This window comes from Bos grunniens, chromosome 28 (genome assembly GCF_055505025.1).
Source record: "Bos grunniens cultivar Pamir isolate PY7600 chromosome 28, Bosgru_T2T1.0, whole genome shotgun sequence".
Lineage (NCBI taxonomy): Eukaryota > Metazoa > Chordata > Mammalia > Artiodactyla > Bovidae > Bos > Bos grunniens.
In genome coordinates this window covers 11,278,225-11,293,589 of record NC_141192.1, presented here as the reverse complement: position 1 = coordinate 11,293,589, position 15,365 = coordinate 11,278,225, and the positions used below count along the sequence as shown (strand labels likewise).

General features: G+C 55.1%; 1 protein-coding gene across 14 annotated transcripts in view; it reads left to right on the top strand.

Moving 5' to 3' along the window:
* The window catches only part of ZMIZ1 (zinc finger MIZ-type containing 1), a 242,465-nt gene that overhangs the window by 197,430 nt on the left and 29,670 nt on the right, over positions 1 to 15,365 (top strand). For 13 of the 14 annotated variants that reach the window (XM_086381797.1, XM_086381787.1, XM_086381791.1 and 10 more), the window contains one exon: positions 7,956 to 8,100. In XM_086381797.1, the coding sequence (XP_086237923.1) occupies positions 7,956 to 8,100 (145 nt within the window). Of the gene's footprint in view, positions 1 to 7,955; positions 8,101 to 11,234; positions 11,483 to 15,365 lie in introns of those variants that run through there. The other variant, XM_086381793.1, reaches the window with a different exon arrangement.

Here is a 15,365-nt window from a genome sequence, read left to right as displayed (position 1 = left end):
TGGCCTCAGCTGAGTCAGAGTGTGTGGCTGCTGGGACGTAATTCCATGGGGGCCCTGGTCTGCCGAATTCAGAGTGTCTGGCAGGGAAAAACACGACGTGGTTCCCACTGGGTGCCAAGGAACAGCACCACCCAGAGCACACCCAGTGTGCGGAAAGTGGTGTAAGACTGGGTCCAGGGCATATAAGCCTTCTCTGTGCTCCTCCTGGAGATGGGTGAAAGAAATTGTATTTTATTTGAGCTACAGTGTGTAGATGGGGAAACAGAGAAACCTCTTAATAACAGAAACAGTAACAGTTTATTCTTACAGTCCTTCCTATATGCTCAGCATCATGTGCGTGCATGTGTCATAAGTTGCTTCAGCCGTGTCCAAATCTTTGCAACCCTATAGACTGTAGCCCGCCAGGCTCCTCTGTCCATGGGATTCTCCAGGCAACAGTACTGGAATGGGTTGCCACACCCTCCTCCAGGGGATCTTCCCAACCCAGGGATGAACCCTCGTCTCCTGTGGCTCCTGCGTTGCAGGTGGATTCTTTACCACTGAGCCACTGGGGAAGCGCGCTCAGCATCACGCTAGCATTTTATATGTATCAGCTTGTTTAATCCTCATGATGGCTTCGGAGATAGGTGTTATTTATTATCCCCACTTTACCAAAAGGGGAACAAGAGCACAGAGAGGTTAAGTAACTTGCCCACGGTCGCGCAACTGCTAAGTGGCTGAGCTGGGATTTGAACCCAGAAGGCTGGCTGGAGTCTGTGCTCTTAGCCACTCTGCCTTCTAAAAGCAAGAGAGAGCACTTCACAGCTTCCAGTTTGCAGCTGAGACTCTAGCAGAAGACTTGCCATCTTGCGCATGTGGTTTAAATCTCAGGCCCTTCCTTCATCTTAGGGCTCCTCACACCAGGCCTGTGAGGAGAGCTTCCTCTTATTGACTCCCCAGTTTACAGATGAGATGGAGAGGCCAGGCCGTCATCATCATCTCAGCAGCCCCCTTCACCCATCCCTCTTGGGCTCTCACTGTGCTTCCTTTTCCCTGCCCGGATCTGCAGAGTAGAAGAACCCTGGTCCCCCGGCACAGGCAGGAGTCCTCGCTGGTTTTCACCCTCCCAAGCTTCCTTGGGCAGTGGCCCCAGGCAGGACCCCATGTTTTGGGAGATAAAAGAAGGTCAGAGGGTAGGAGGGTGTGGCCTGCGTCTAGGAGGCAGAAGGAGGAGCAGCAGCAGCATCTCCAGGGAGCCTGGGGTGAGATGCTCTAGGAAGTCCCTTTGTCATCCTGGGTGTGACGGACACATCAACATGAACACAGTGCCCACAGCTGGCTCTTCTGCATTAACGAAAGGGTGTTGTTTCTGTCATCTGCTTACCTTTCGTTCCCTATTTGGGCGTGGTCGGCTGATGGGGTGTGCATGTCACAATCAGGTGTCACTTGACTTGGTGGTAGGTTTTGTTTGACGACAGCAGCAACCCGGACACATGGTGAATCAGATTGCATTCAGGGCTGGTGCTCCTGGAACTGGGTCCCTGACCCTGAGGAATGGGGAGCTGCTGGCAGGCTGAAAAGCTATAGGATGCCAGGTCACGTGTATGAGCCTGATCGACTGGGTCTCAGATGCAGTGTGTCCAGTGTCTGACTGTCTCGCCTGTCTTCTGCACACTGGGTAATGTAGATGCAGTACATTTTAATCTGTTAGTGGTGTGTTGGCTTCGTAGCCTGTGCTGGGGGCCAGGGTTGCAGAAGCAAACCCCTGGAATCCTATCCTGGCCCTTGGGGTTCACGCTCTCACTGTAGAACACCCTGCTCCCCAACTTTCCCCAGGTAGCCTGACTCTCAGTGAAATCAGCATGTTTTCTGGGCCTCTGCTGTCTCCCAGGCCCTATGCAGCCTCTGGGGACACAGACTGGAAAGAGGTGAACAGCATACATTTGTGGAAAAATTCCTCCGGCCGCCTTGTAGCGTGTGGGTTGGCAGGAGGCGGGACTGGAGACTGAGATTAATGATAGAACGCACTTGTCATCATTCGGGAGAGAAAGGACGATGCTGCAGAAGGTGATTGGAACAGGCAAGAAGCAGAGGCGGCAGACTGCAAAGATAATCAGGCTGCAGTGACCCAAGGGTGGGGCGGGGTGGCGTGCCCATCTTCCCGAGGTGGCTTGAGGTGATCCTGGGGAATTCAAGTGGATCTCAGTTGTGGCAGGGAGGAAAGGAGGAGAGGTAGGGAGGAGCCCAGCATGGAGGACTGGTTCTTCTGCCCTGACTCACCAGGCACGGCCCATGGCCAGTCTTCCCTGCTGGGAGAGGGACCACTGAGCTCCTGCTGCCATTTCAGAGGGTCTTGTGTGGATGTAGTAAGCTAATGTATGGAAACGTTTTGAAAATGTATCATTAGTGTATTTCATTGCACAGTGAACTCCGTTTGCATATTCCCAGGGGCCCTTTCTGCCACACTCTGACTCTTCCTCTCCAGCCCCCTCCAAAAGCACGATTTGAGGGGCTGCTGCCTGGCAGATATGCCTCCTGGGCACCCTGAGCCCTGCCTCATCCTTGAGTCTCAGAAGCCCTCCTTCTCACACACTCACACACTCAGAGCTCGTCTGTTCTCCAGCAGCCTTTTAGCCGCTAAGATGCTCTTTGATACTTAATACGCCTTTGTTTCATTTTGCATGTAGCTTCCCCAGGCTGCAGCACATTTGATAATTCTCCTGCTTGGCCCGCACATCCAGGTCTCTGCACCCTCCTCCCCAGACGGCCTTTCATCCTCCCTGCATCCCCCCACAGCTGCTCCCATCCCTTCCCCATTCCCAGACCTCACCAGGACTGAATATCCTGGCCTCTCACTGTCTTAATATCCCTCTGCTTGCCTTCATAGGGAACAAACGCCTTTTGTGTGTGTGTCTGTGTGTGTGTATGTGTCTGTGTGTGTGTGTGTGTGTGTGTGTGTGGCCACACGAGTGCCTGTGGTTTCTGGCTCCTTTTTAAGCCCAAGCCCTGCCTGGCAAGGGGCAGTTTTTTCGCATGTGCCTAGGCAAGCTCATCTGCCCCTTTGATGCTCTGACTCCCAGACCCCAGCCTCTGCCTCCCCTCCACCCGCGAGTGACTCATTGTCTGCCGATTACTCTGCTGGTCTGGAGATTACAGATCCACCCTCCCTACCTGGGGCCCCGACGGTTCTCAGATCCAGCCACGCAGCCCCTTCCTTCTGCCGCCTCTCTCAAGACTGGCAGCCCCACACTAGTTCATTGGACCAGCCCAGCCTGGGCATCTCTTCTGCCGGGAGCTGCAGTCAGAGGCAAACACAGGGCCTGTCACTGATTCCAGGCGGGCCACATCTCGGACAGGCCTGGACTAAGATGCCCCAGAGCTTCACGCCAGACCTCCCCTCATTTCTACATCTGGTTTCCTTTTACTGGTCTCTAAGGGACACTGTGGTGGCTGCCAGCTGTAGGGGCAGGAGCCAGGGAGCTCTTGGGGAGCAAATATCAGGAACTGGGCTCTCCCCCAGTGCCCTTCCTCAGATCTGCTTCCTGTGTCCTGTGTGATTCTCAGACCCCACATTCATTTCCACTTCTCTTCCGTAGATGTCTGTGCCACCTCACCATAGCACCCTCTGGTGCAGGGGCCCCTAGACACATCTCCTGGGTCCCAGGAATAGGAGACAGCCAGCCCCCTTTGTCACACACACCACTGTTTGATGTACCACTGGGAAAGGAAAACACAGCACCCGTCACGCCGTGCTGTGGCCTCGACTGTAAGACACGTGCTGCTGGCAGATGACTTGGTTGTTTAAGCCCATGGAACCCTAGTGCCCCTTGTGGCTTGCCGGGTAAGCGGTAGAGGCACATGCAGGCAGTGGGAGTTCTGAGAGGGCAACCTGTCTGTGTTCTCCCCGGCTGGAATCCCCTTTCTCTTCCACTGACCCCTTGGGGCTGCTGCTGTATGGTCAGAGGTGGACAGAGACACCAAAGCCCATCCTGTTGGTTGCTTATCTACCTACCAAGGTCAATAATACTGATCATCTTTGTAGCAAACATACGTAGAGCACCTACGCTGTGCCCGATGCTGTTCCTTCACTGCATGGTGGTAACTCAGCACCTGACCAGCATCCTGACAGCTGGTTTGTGAGACAGGGAGTAGAATTACCGCGACCACCGTTTAGAAATGAGGGAGCTGAGGCACGGGAACGTAGGTGACTTGCTCAAGGTCTCACATGGGCGGTAGAGAGCGAGCTGGGATGATCGTGGGGTCCGTACCTCACCAGCTACCCAGGTGCCATGTGAAGGGAGAGGTGGGCGCGCGATCGAGCGGTGGTTTTCCTGGGGCTGCTGTGAGTTACGGGTCATTTGGGCCTCCGCCAACCCTGCTTCTCTTTTGGCTTCTGCTCGGATGTTCCGCCGACCCTCCCTCTCTTTTGGTTGACTAACAGCACTGATTTACAGCTTACATCCACTCTCTGAGGTGGGCGGCTCCTATAAAAATCCATTTCACAGATGGGGAAACTGAGCTCCAAGCAGTAAAGCAGCCACTGTGAAATCTCCCAGCTAGAGAGCGTCAGGGCACAGTTCAAGCCGGGTCTGTGGAACCCCAGAGCCAGGACACTTAGTCATCACGTCCACAGCCTGCTCACCATTGTCCCCTCTCCTCCCCTGTCCTGGGAGTATTGTAGACATTGGTATCACCTCATCAGAGAGGCATGCTCAACTCAGCCGTGTACAGACAGCCCAGATCCAGGCCTACCCACAGACGCACACCCAGACATTCACCCTGCCAGGCTGTCTGTCTGTCCTTGTATAATCCCCTGCCTGTCTCTGTCTGTCTGTCCTCCTGAGTCTCTGGTTTTGTGGCTGCAAATCCCCACGTGTTATCACTAACCAGCATTTGCCTCGGAACGGCTTGTGTTGGCTTGCACCATGATGAGAGCCTACCCTGTGTCTCTCCAGTCTGCATCTGCCCGCGTGGCCTCTGCCAGCTGGCCGCTCAGGCCGAGGGGGTGACGGGTGGTGCCTGCCTCGCTCCCGGTCCTTTCCCTCTTGGTTGTAGGAATGTGGCTGTCCTGGCATCTGTGTTGTGTCGGGGCCGCCTAATACCCACATCACATCTGCTCACAGCATCCCAGGCCCCTCTACACCATTCCCTTTATTCTACGGAAAACCACTCTGCTAGCAATAGGAAGACAAGGGCCGTCCTTGACCAAATGGGGGAGTGGCTTGTGACATTGGAGGAAAGCTCCGAAGGCCCCCCGAGGTGCCCCAGCCCCTCCCATGGCTCGGTGGCCCCCAGGAGGAGCACGGGCCAGGAGGGGCAGCGTGGGCAGGGCAGGCAGCAGGCGGCACCATCTGCGGCCATCCTTTGTGCTGGCAGCCGAGCGGCCCCTCCATCGCTGTGATCCGCTGGGCCTCGTGCTTGGCGTGCAAATGAGGTTCCAGATGCCCGGTGCCCCCCCGCACAAGAAGCGGTAACTAGGGGCCTGGGAGAAGAATGGAGCAATCTGGAAATTCATTTCTGTTTGTTCCAGCCTCGATGAATAGGCCGCTTCCCGCTCCAGCTGTGGCAGATGTTTGCTGGGCACCCGCATCGGGGGCGTTTTGCCGTGGTTTCTGGGCAGACAAAAGCCAGGGTGGGGGCCTCTCCTCTCTGGCACCCTCCTCCCTGAGCAGGTGGTGGCATGGTGAGGCCCCCAGAGGGGGCAGGATGCAGCTCTTACACACAGCTCGGCCACTGATCCCCTCTCCTGGAGGGGGGGAAACAGGTGCCCAGTTGGGAAGGGCACAGATTGTATGTCAGCCTCTCTTGCCTCTTTGAGCATCTTTGCCCACCACACAGGCCAGGCAAACATACTCAGTGATGCCGGCAGGACCCCTCACCACCCCACCCCATCCCCACAAGAACCACCACCCTTCCTTCGCCCTTCCGTCCCCAGCGGGCCCCTGGGAGCGTGAGCACCTCCCTCCTAGCCAGCACTCAGCACGGCTGGATGGACAGTGTTCTCCTGCTGGTCCTAAAAGCTGCCTCCTGGCCCCTGCCCACCCGGTGAGGGGCAGGAAAGAGCCTGCTGCCCCTCAAGATGCCAGGCCCCACTCTCTACACTCCTGATACAGCCTCCCTGGGCCAGGGGCCCAGCCTGCCTCTCCGGGCCTTGGGCTACTAGGGGAGCCTATCCAAGATCTGGGTGGTTTGAACTGGCAGCCCTGTGCCGTCTCTCCAGGGCCGTGTGTATCTATGCTTCTTCCCCCATCACCCGCTGAACACGGTAAAAGGTGTGACTCAGAAGAAGCAGGAGGAGTTTCTCATTGAGTCAGGGCGCTGGAGACCGTGGCTGCCTGGTTTGGGCCCCCCCCCCTTTTTTTTCTTTAATTTATTTGGCTATGTTGGGTCTTAGTTGTCCTGTGACATGTGGGATCTTAGTTCCCCCACCAGGGATCAGACCCACATCCTCTGCAGTGGCAGGTGGGGCTTTTAACCACTGGACCACCAGGGAAGCCCCAGTTTGGGCCTTTTGAAGAGTTTCATCTTCTCCCCCACACTCTGGTTCAGCCTTGGGCTGCACCCACCAGGATACACAGGAGGGGCACCATCTGAGTGTCTGCCCCTCCCTCAGTGGTTGCTGTGAGCGGGTGACTTCCTCTGCCTGAGCCTCAGTCTGCTGATCTGTAGAATGGGGAGAACAGCTGATACCGTGGATCACAGGGGATGGGTTCAAGAAAAGGACACACAAGCATGTTGCACAGTGCTCAGATGGCAGACCCTGGAGATGGGCTAGGGGGCTGTGCGTCCTGTCCTGCTTCAGAAGGCTCCTGACTCCTTGACGGGGTCGACTCCTTAGAACTCCTCAGAACAGTAATTAGTGTGACTGATTACTGACGGCAGGAGCAGAGCATTGGCTGGGCTGTGATGAACCCATTTTGTGGCCACAGTCTCCACAGTGTCCCCTTCTGCCCCTGACCACAGCCCTGGAGGAAAGACAGGGCGTCAGTCATGACTCCTTTTTCCCTGCCAGCAAACCGAGGCCCGAGAGGGTCTGTGTGTTCCTTAGGATCATGCAGCGAGGTGCTGACAACCCAGCCTTCCTGATTTCTGACTCCTTCCCCAAACCTCAGCTTTTGGACTGGCCAGAAACACTGACCTTGAGGGTGCTTCTGGCCTCTGGTGGCCTCACTGGCACAGTTCAGGATGAAGTAGAATTGTTCTTTCATCCCCCAACACCTAGCTTATTCTGGTAGCGTTTCCTAGTTTCTGAGGCCTCCCCAAGCCTGGATGTGAAGCGTTCTCCTGTGCTCCTGCCTTTGGTGCCCCCGGCAGACTCTGGCTCGGCCCCTGCCCCACCCCTGGGCCACCCTGTGCCCTGGAAATGCTTTGTCCTTTCCAGCATCTGTGCCCAGTAGCACAGGGACCCATCACGGGTTTGCCTGGAAGGTGGGTGTACCTGTGTTCTTCCGGGCACTTTGGGGGAAAGGAGAACTCTGCAAACACTCCTGGAAACAGCAACAGGTTCTAGGAAGGATCCAGATTTTGTTTAAACCTTGTGATTTTGGGGTCCCACTCATGGAGAGGAAGCCATGTTGAGCTGACTATCCAGAGTCCAAGGGTGTGGGCCTCACTGAGATGCGTGGGGGCAACCAGCAGTCCCTAACTTGGGCACACGCCGATCTGTGCCTGGCCTCCGGCCTCACCTTGGCCCTGCCTCTGCAGTCCTCTCCGTCGTCTTGACTCTCCCCGCTTTGCCGTTACACTCTGCCCTCCTCTGATCTTCTCCTTCAGCAATAGCAGCTTTTCGGTCCTCTTTCCTTCCGATGTTTATCCCACTATACAGGCAAGAATACTGAGAGGGCTAGAATACTTGTGTCAAGCTGGGGGCAAACCCTGCGTGGGGAGCGCCCAGCCTGGGTGGGCGAGGTGGGCCAGGCGCGGCAAGGCGCGGTGGCCAGTCACGAGCTCGCTGACCATCCTGTCCTTCCTTGCAGCCCTGCTGTCCTCCTGGTGCGAGGAGCTCGGCCGCCTGCTGCTGCTCCGACATCAGAAGAGCCGCCAGAGCGACCCCCCCGGGAAACTCCCCATGCAGCCCCCCCTCAACTCCATGAGCTCCATGAAACCCACTCTGTCGCACAGGTGAGTGGGCGTGCGCCACCCGGGCTGGGGCCAGGCGCCGCTTGCGTGGGTGCTGGACAGCCACCCCTCGGGCCCCCAGGTCTCCTTGGACATGTCCCCAGGTCAGAGAACCGGGGTGGGGCCCCTGAATAGTCAGGAGGGCAGTACATTTTCTAAAATCCGGGTGTCGTATTTTAAATCCTCATGGGTGAGTGCTATTTGTCCACCATCAAAACAGAAGTTGAAAGTGCCATCTTATCCAGCCTGACTGCTTGATCCCTTCAGTGGAGAGCTGTCTCTTCTTTAGGTTCTAGACTTTCGGTAGAAAGTTAGTATCCCTAAATCCAGAGCCTTCCCTCTTTCCTGAGCAGAATCACAGGCAGGTCTGGAAGGGATTCAGGAAGGTCACTGGGCTGAAGGCCACCCAGGCAGGAGTCAAGGGAGGCTGGACCTTCAACATAGGGGCAGGGCTATGGAAACCCAGCGTCACAGGTGATACTGGGCCTGCCAGAGGCAGCAGGCACTGAGGAACCGGCCAGTCTGCCCTCCACCAACCCCAGAGGGAGCACATGGTCAGGACCGGCCCGTGTCCTAGTTAATTATCTCGCAGGTCCCTCGCTGAGCAGGGCTGTTCTCTCAGAGCGCTCTGCAGGCTGACCCTGGAACAGCGGGGCCTGCTGTGCGGTCTGCTCTCCCAGTGTGAGTCCCTGCTGACCACAGGGAGGGGCATTTGCAGTCGGCACTCCACACTCATTACCAGGCCTGACCGCGGCACCTGCAGCCCAGAGTGCGCTGCAGGAGACCTGGGTCACACCATAGAGGCTCTGCCGGGAAGTCGGGTACTGGCCATGCTCATAAATCGAATTAGAGGCAATTGATTCTTGGAGCCAGAAGGGGCGCTTAGAGCTCCTCGGGTCCAGCACCTGCTCGGGCAGGATGGGGGTTGGTTCCCTGCCTCACTGCGAAGTGCTTTTCACCACCTAGCCCCTCACCCCCTCTCAGGGTCACTGCCTCATCGCACCGTCAGTCTGACAGCCCAGTCGCTTAGAGCAGCCCCCTTCTGTGGGTGTTTCTGGGAAACTACTGGCCTTTTGGGCCAGGGTAGTTTTTAATGGTGCAGGACTTTGTGGGGCAGGTCACGTCTTGGCTCCTGCCCACTCAGTTCCTATGTGACCCCCCACCCCAGGCATTGCTAAAGGACTTTCACACGTCTAAAGGACAGAGATACCACCTGTGGTTGAGACCCACCACTCTTGAGGCCAAACCCTCCTTCATCCACCTTCGCCTGCTTGACCCCGGCCTGGCTAGAAGCCACAGGTCTTCTCCGGCTGAGTGCTGCCAGCCACTGAGCACAGGCGCTGCAATCCAAGCCACACCCTTTGCATTTACCCTTGTTACCTTCTGGCTCCTTAACTCCCTGTCCTGCCAGAATCGTCCTGCGTCTCGTCATCCCACATCTCACATCCTTCTCAGCCACCCCTCCTCTGAGCCATTTCAGTAAAGCTGCTGCTGCTGATGGCAGGCCTGCTCCTCTGGAGACCTGCCACAGACCTGCCTGGCCATGACCACAGCCAGCCTTTGGCCAGGTCTTTGCTGAGTTGAGCTGAAAGCATGAGACTGCCTGGTCCTGGGGTTAAACACATAGATGAAGGGGGTCTCTGCTCCAGGAGCTGACTCTTGCTGGTTGGGGAAGAAAGACTTGGTGAGGCAAAATTGCGAGCTGGCAGATCAAGGCAAAGCTAGGGTTTGGTGACAGGTTGGCTTTGGGGTTCTCTAGGAGGAAGGTGGAGAAGGCAATGGCACCCCACTCCAGTATTCTTGCCTGGAAAATCCCATGGGTGGAGGAGCCTGGTAGGCTGCAGTCCATGGGGTCGAAAAGAGTTGTACACGACTGAGCGACTTCATTTGCACTTATCACTTTCATGCATTGGAGAAGGAAATGGCAACCCACTCCAGTGTTCTTGCCTGGAGAATCCCAGGGACGGGGGAGCCTGGTGGGCTGCCTTCTCTGGGGTCGCACAGAGTCGGACACGACTGAAGTGACTTAGCAGCAGCAGCAGCAGGAGGAAGGTGGCCAGGCTGACACAGTCAAGAGGCTGCCCAGAGGAGGTGGACCTTGACCTTGAAGGACTTGGATGGCATTCCAGAATTCGAACTGGCTTTTTAAAGAAATGCTGTGACTGAAGAGCCACTGTCTGTCTGGCACCCAGTGCTCTGCTACCACCCCCGCTTCAGCCTCCTGTGCATGCCCATGGGGTGCTAGAGAGGGCAAAGCAGTGGCCTCTGAGAGAAGGGAGAGCTCTGCCTGCGGGTAGACTTGCTAAGTGTTGATGAATAGCAGCACAGCAAGGCAATGGGCATTCTGGGCAATATCCTTCCCTCCTGTGGCAGAACTGGGAGGGAAACCCCAGAGTGGGACAGCGACTTCCCCAAGAATGCACAGCCAGGAAGGGACAGAGCAGTGAACCACACACAGCGCTCTGCCCTTCACCCTCCTCCCCGCTGGCCATTCAAGACCAGTGACATGGTTTCTAGTCATTAACCCAATCCTGATCCACACCTCGCCCCATTTCCCAACTTATAGTGGGGCAGTTGAGACCAGAAAGAAGTGTCATCTGTTGAACAAGGTCCAACCCATGTCCCTTCAGGCCAGAGCTGTTCCGAGGGCACGTTGTGGCCTGTGACTGGAGAGTGGCTGCTCTCTGCCTATAACTTCGTGAATTTCCTCCAGGTGGTGAGTCTCTCATTTTTAGAGAAACTCCACTGGGGTGCCTCACCTTCTAAGTCCCTCCTGTAATTTCCCAAACGAGAAGGAAAGGAAGTGGAAGAGAAAGACAGGTACTGTTACAGAAGGAAACTCTATGCCTGCCCTCCTCCACAGCTGTGTCAGGTGACTTAGAGGGAGGAACCTCCTTTCTGCCTTTCATTAAGGAAACTTTGGGTGGGGGTGAGCTTAGGGACCCTGCATGTTCATGATTCGGTATTTGGAGGTATGTGGCTGTTCCAAGACTCAGGGTCCTTGTCTGAATTCTCTGAGGACAAGCAAACAGGGAAGGGTGAGGGAGCCAAGATGCTCGAAGTCCCAGGCTGTTGGGTGGGGAGGCTGTGACTGCTGTATATCTGTAGTTCAGGCATCACGGTCACATCCATTACAGGCCATGGAGGTCGGCACTGCAGCATCACTCTGTGAGTCGGAGCCTGTGCCTCTAACCTCTGGAACCAGCTTCTGAGCATGTCGGCAGTTGGGAGGAATCCTGGGTACCCACATGTCTGGCTGGAGCTCAGTGGTTTGTGGAGCACTGTGGGTTCGTCCCTGTCTGGTCCTGACCACTGAACTGTCGACCGGCTGTCCTTCCACTTTCCAGACGCCCACAGACTGCTGCATAGAAGGGACCCTGGAAAGGTCAGTCCAGGGCAGCTGGGGCCTCAGGCCTGGGGGGCCAGGCAGCAGGATCCCTTAATAGTCCCTGCGGTGACCCAGACATGATGCCTGCAAAGATTTCTGCCTTCTTCTAGATTTTTAATGAGTGACTTAAAAAGCCATTGTGATTAACACATTGTCCTTATGCAAATCAGTGTCATGAAGGTAACTGAAAGCCTAATAAATCTTGTTTACACTCTTAATTTGATTACAATCAAAGTCCACCAGAGCTGGGGAAGCCTCCAAGACCAAGGGGTGCCACCCTTCCTCTTCCAGGTGAGGGGTTTGCAGCTCCCGGAGGGGTTTCCTGAGAGGGGCCTTGGGGCTCCCCTTGGCCCTGGGCAGGCCCAGGGCTGCTGTCTGTGCAGCAGGTGGCATACACGCCCTGGAGCCAAGCTGCTGGGCCTCTAGTTTCAGCCCTGCTGTCTCCTAGGTGGGTCACTTTGGGCTGTTCTGTAACCTCTCTCTCTGCCTCAGTTTCCTCATGTGTAAAAATGGAACAACCACCGCACAGGACTTAACAACACGCTTGTCACCATGCCTGGGCACAGGTCGCTCCACGGACTAGTCTTTATTCTCTGAACCCTCAGCCGGGTGCCACCAGACTCAAATGTCCTCATTCACGGCCAGCTAACAAAGAAGGGATCTAGTAAAGCTGACCCCGGTGCTTGTCTCTCCTTGGTACCATCACACCGCCTTCACCGCTTTCATTTTTAGCTCTTTTTTTGCACAGCCACACCAAAAGCTCAGTTTGTTATAGATCCCCCTCTTACCCCCAGGAAAAAAGAAGCAATGAAAGGGAGGTTGGAGGATCTATAAATCCTGCTTCATCAGTTTCAGACTGCCAAGATGCAAGGATCTTTTCCTTTCCTCCTTCCTCTGGAAAAAATTTAAAACCCTCTAGTACGCAGTTAGCTGCACAAGTTCCTCTCCGAGTTTCACCGCAGGGAGGGAAGGAAGTGGTCCCCAGTAATTGTGATGATGGAGAGCGCTGTTAATGGTTCCCCTAAATTAAAGAGGGTGGGAGCTTCAGCTCCTCACTGGCTTGGTGTTTCATTAGTGGTAATGTTACAGCCTTGCGCAGAAATGGGACCGATATAGCCAGATCAGGGAAATGAATTAGGGTCTGACAATACCCTTAATAGGAATTTGTTATTTCCTCCAAATAAAGTGGCTGTTAGAAGTGCAAGGGAAGAAATAACTCAGCCCTCCCTTCTTCTTCCCTCCTTGAATGTCTGTGTAGATACTTTCACAGGAGGTGCCCAAGAACTGACGGTCATAGTTCCCTCTTTACTCATTTTCTCAAATTTAGCAAACATTGGTCAGTGCCCGTGGGGCTGGCAAACAGACAGATAAACTGTCTGCTGTAACTGCAGTGTGAAGAGCTTTTTGTAAAATATATTTAAAAAAAAAAAAAAGTGCTGAAGGAATAGGGGAAAATGCCGTTGGTGTTCTGCATTGGAGAGTCACAGAAGGGAACATCCAGGCTGGGCTTCAAAGTATGGATAGGAGTTTGCTAGCTCGAGAAAGGCAGAGGCACCCTGAGGAAGGCCTTGGAGGCTTGGAACACAGGTTCAGCAGGCAGGAATGATAATAACACCCCCTCCCATTGATAGCCTATTTGCAAAACTTCTAAGCGCCATCATTGTATCATCAAATACATCTGAGTACTTTGATCCCATTTGAGCTGGAGAAATGGAGAGAAAGGTCTAGGTACCGCTGAGCAGCAACTGACTGCGAGGCAGTGGGCTAAACGTTACCTGTATTTGCATGTTTCATCCTAAGAGAGTATTAGTCCCACTTTACAGATGAGAACATTGAGGCTGACTTAAGTAACATTTCTCAGGTCACAGGAATCATCAGTGGCCAACCATAGTCAAGGTTTGACCTCAAAGAATCTTAAGCTCAGAGCCTAGTTAACCACTGGGCTGAGAGGCCTCCCTCTGCCATTTGAACATTAGCTAAAAAAAGTTTAGTCAGAGCCCTTGAATATCTGCCAATACACTCAGTCGAGGCCAAAGCTAGTGATGTGATGTATTAAAGTGTTTTTTCCTGGGACACTGTTTGGGTTTCGTCTGCAGCCAGTCTTTGAAGCATAACTTTATGTCCCCTGTATGCCCTCACTGGGTGGCTTCTGAAAGACAACTTCCCCAGGAATTTTTGGGAAGCTCTGCCCCTTCTTGGAGTTCTCATGGACTTCTGGATTGCCTTTGTAATGTGTGCTTGCTTGCATCATTGCCATCTTTGTAAAGGGAAGTGCCACCTTACTGGACTCTGAGCTCCATGTTGGTGTTCAGTTAAATCGGATCCAACTCTTTGCCACCGATGAACGGTAGCACCCCAGGCTTACCTGTCCTTCACCATCTCCTGGAGTTTGCTCAATCTCACATCTATCGAGTCAGTGATGCCATCCAACCATCTCATCCTCTGTCGTCGCCTTCTCCTCCTGCCTTCAATCTTTCCCAGCATCAGGGTCTTTTCCAGTGAGTCAGTTCTTTGCATCAGGTAGCCAAAGTATTGAAGCTTCAGCATCAGTCTTTCCGATGAATATTCAGGGTTGATTTCCTTTAGCATTGGCCAGACCCACTGTCCGCCTTGCCCTCAATTAGCCCTGTGAGACTGGGAGCCTCAGATCCTATGAGAGGCATCTGCTGAGCCCACTTCAAGGGATCACATGAGTTCTTGGATGAAAGTCCCTTCACACAGTTCCTTGCATGTAAAAGCCTTTCAGTGAATCATAATAACGATACTAGCAGGCAGTAATTTCAGGCTGCAGGAGGTGTGCTAGGCCTTGCCTTACCCATGTGAGCTCACTAAATCCTCATGACCGCCTCTGAGAGAGGGGCTATTCTTATCCCTGGGCGTGGTGAGGGGTGGCCTCAGTGGACACGGAGGCATCGTGAGAGGGTAGCCACTTCATTAGCTTTCCTCTGTCCCCCTCCCTGGAGGGTAGGGCCTCTCCCTTCCTGAGTGGCAGTGCCCATGGGGTCACAAGCGCACTGTAGGTGGTCAGCAGTTGGGCTGAATGAGAGAATGCATTCATTGATCCTCAGACATCGCTCTGGGGGCTGGCACAGAGGGGTGGTTTGGTTAGTAGAGGCTTCCTGAGCCCTGCAGGTGTGTGAAGACACCATGCCAGGCGCAGGTAGCCGGAGAACTCAGGGCTCCTGGGGCAGAAGGAAAAGGGCAGGGAGGTACTCGGGCCCCAAGCATATGAGGAGCAAGTGGAGCTCAGGTCCGTGGATGTGGTGAGGGCTTCCTGCTAGAGGCGGCCTTTGGAGGAAGAGACTAAAGGTGAGTGACACGTTTCAAGGCAAGGATGGAGCACCCCAGGCCTACACCTGGAGGCCCAGGGGCAGGGGAGTGGCTGCGCTAGGTTGGGAGCTGCTCGGCAGGTAGAACGCTGCTGAGGTTACTAGGGCTTCTGGCGTCGGTGCCTCTGCAGGTGGGGCAGGTTTGGCTGGTCAGGACTGTGGCTTATGGCCTGAGACCAGGCCATGCCGGATTGGAGGTGTGCAGAGCTGGGCAGGACTACTTAGAGTGGGTTCTCAGATCCTGGGGGGCCTCCCTCTGAACTGAGATCAGCTGTGGACAGGAGGAGAGCGGCTCTGAAATGCCAGGGACCTCCAACCCGGGCTGAGCACACATACTGGTGAAATAGTGCTTGCGGAGGAGGGACACGGCCTCAGGGCACCCCCAGACCCTCCTCTTCATTGCCCTGAGCCCCTCCCACCCTGGTTGGACCCAGGAGCCTGGCTTGACCTTCATGCTGGGGCCCCGGGAGCCAAGCGGGCCTCCTCCCCTCCCCCGACAGCAGTGTCTGAGTCTGGGCAGAGGCGTCGTCGGCAGGGCTGACTGCCACCAT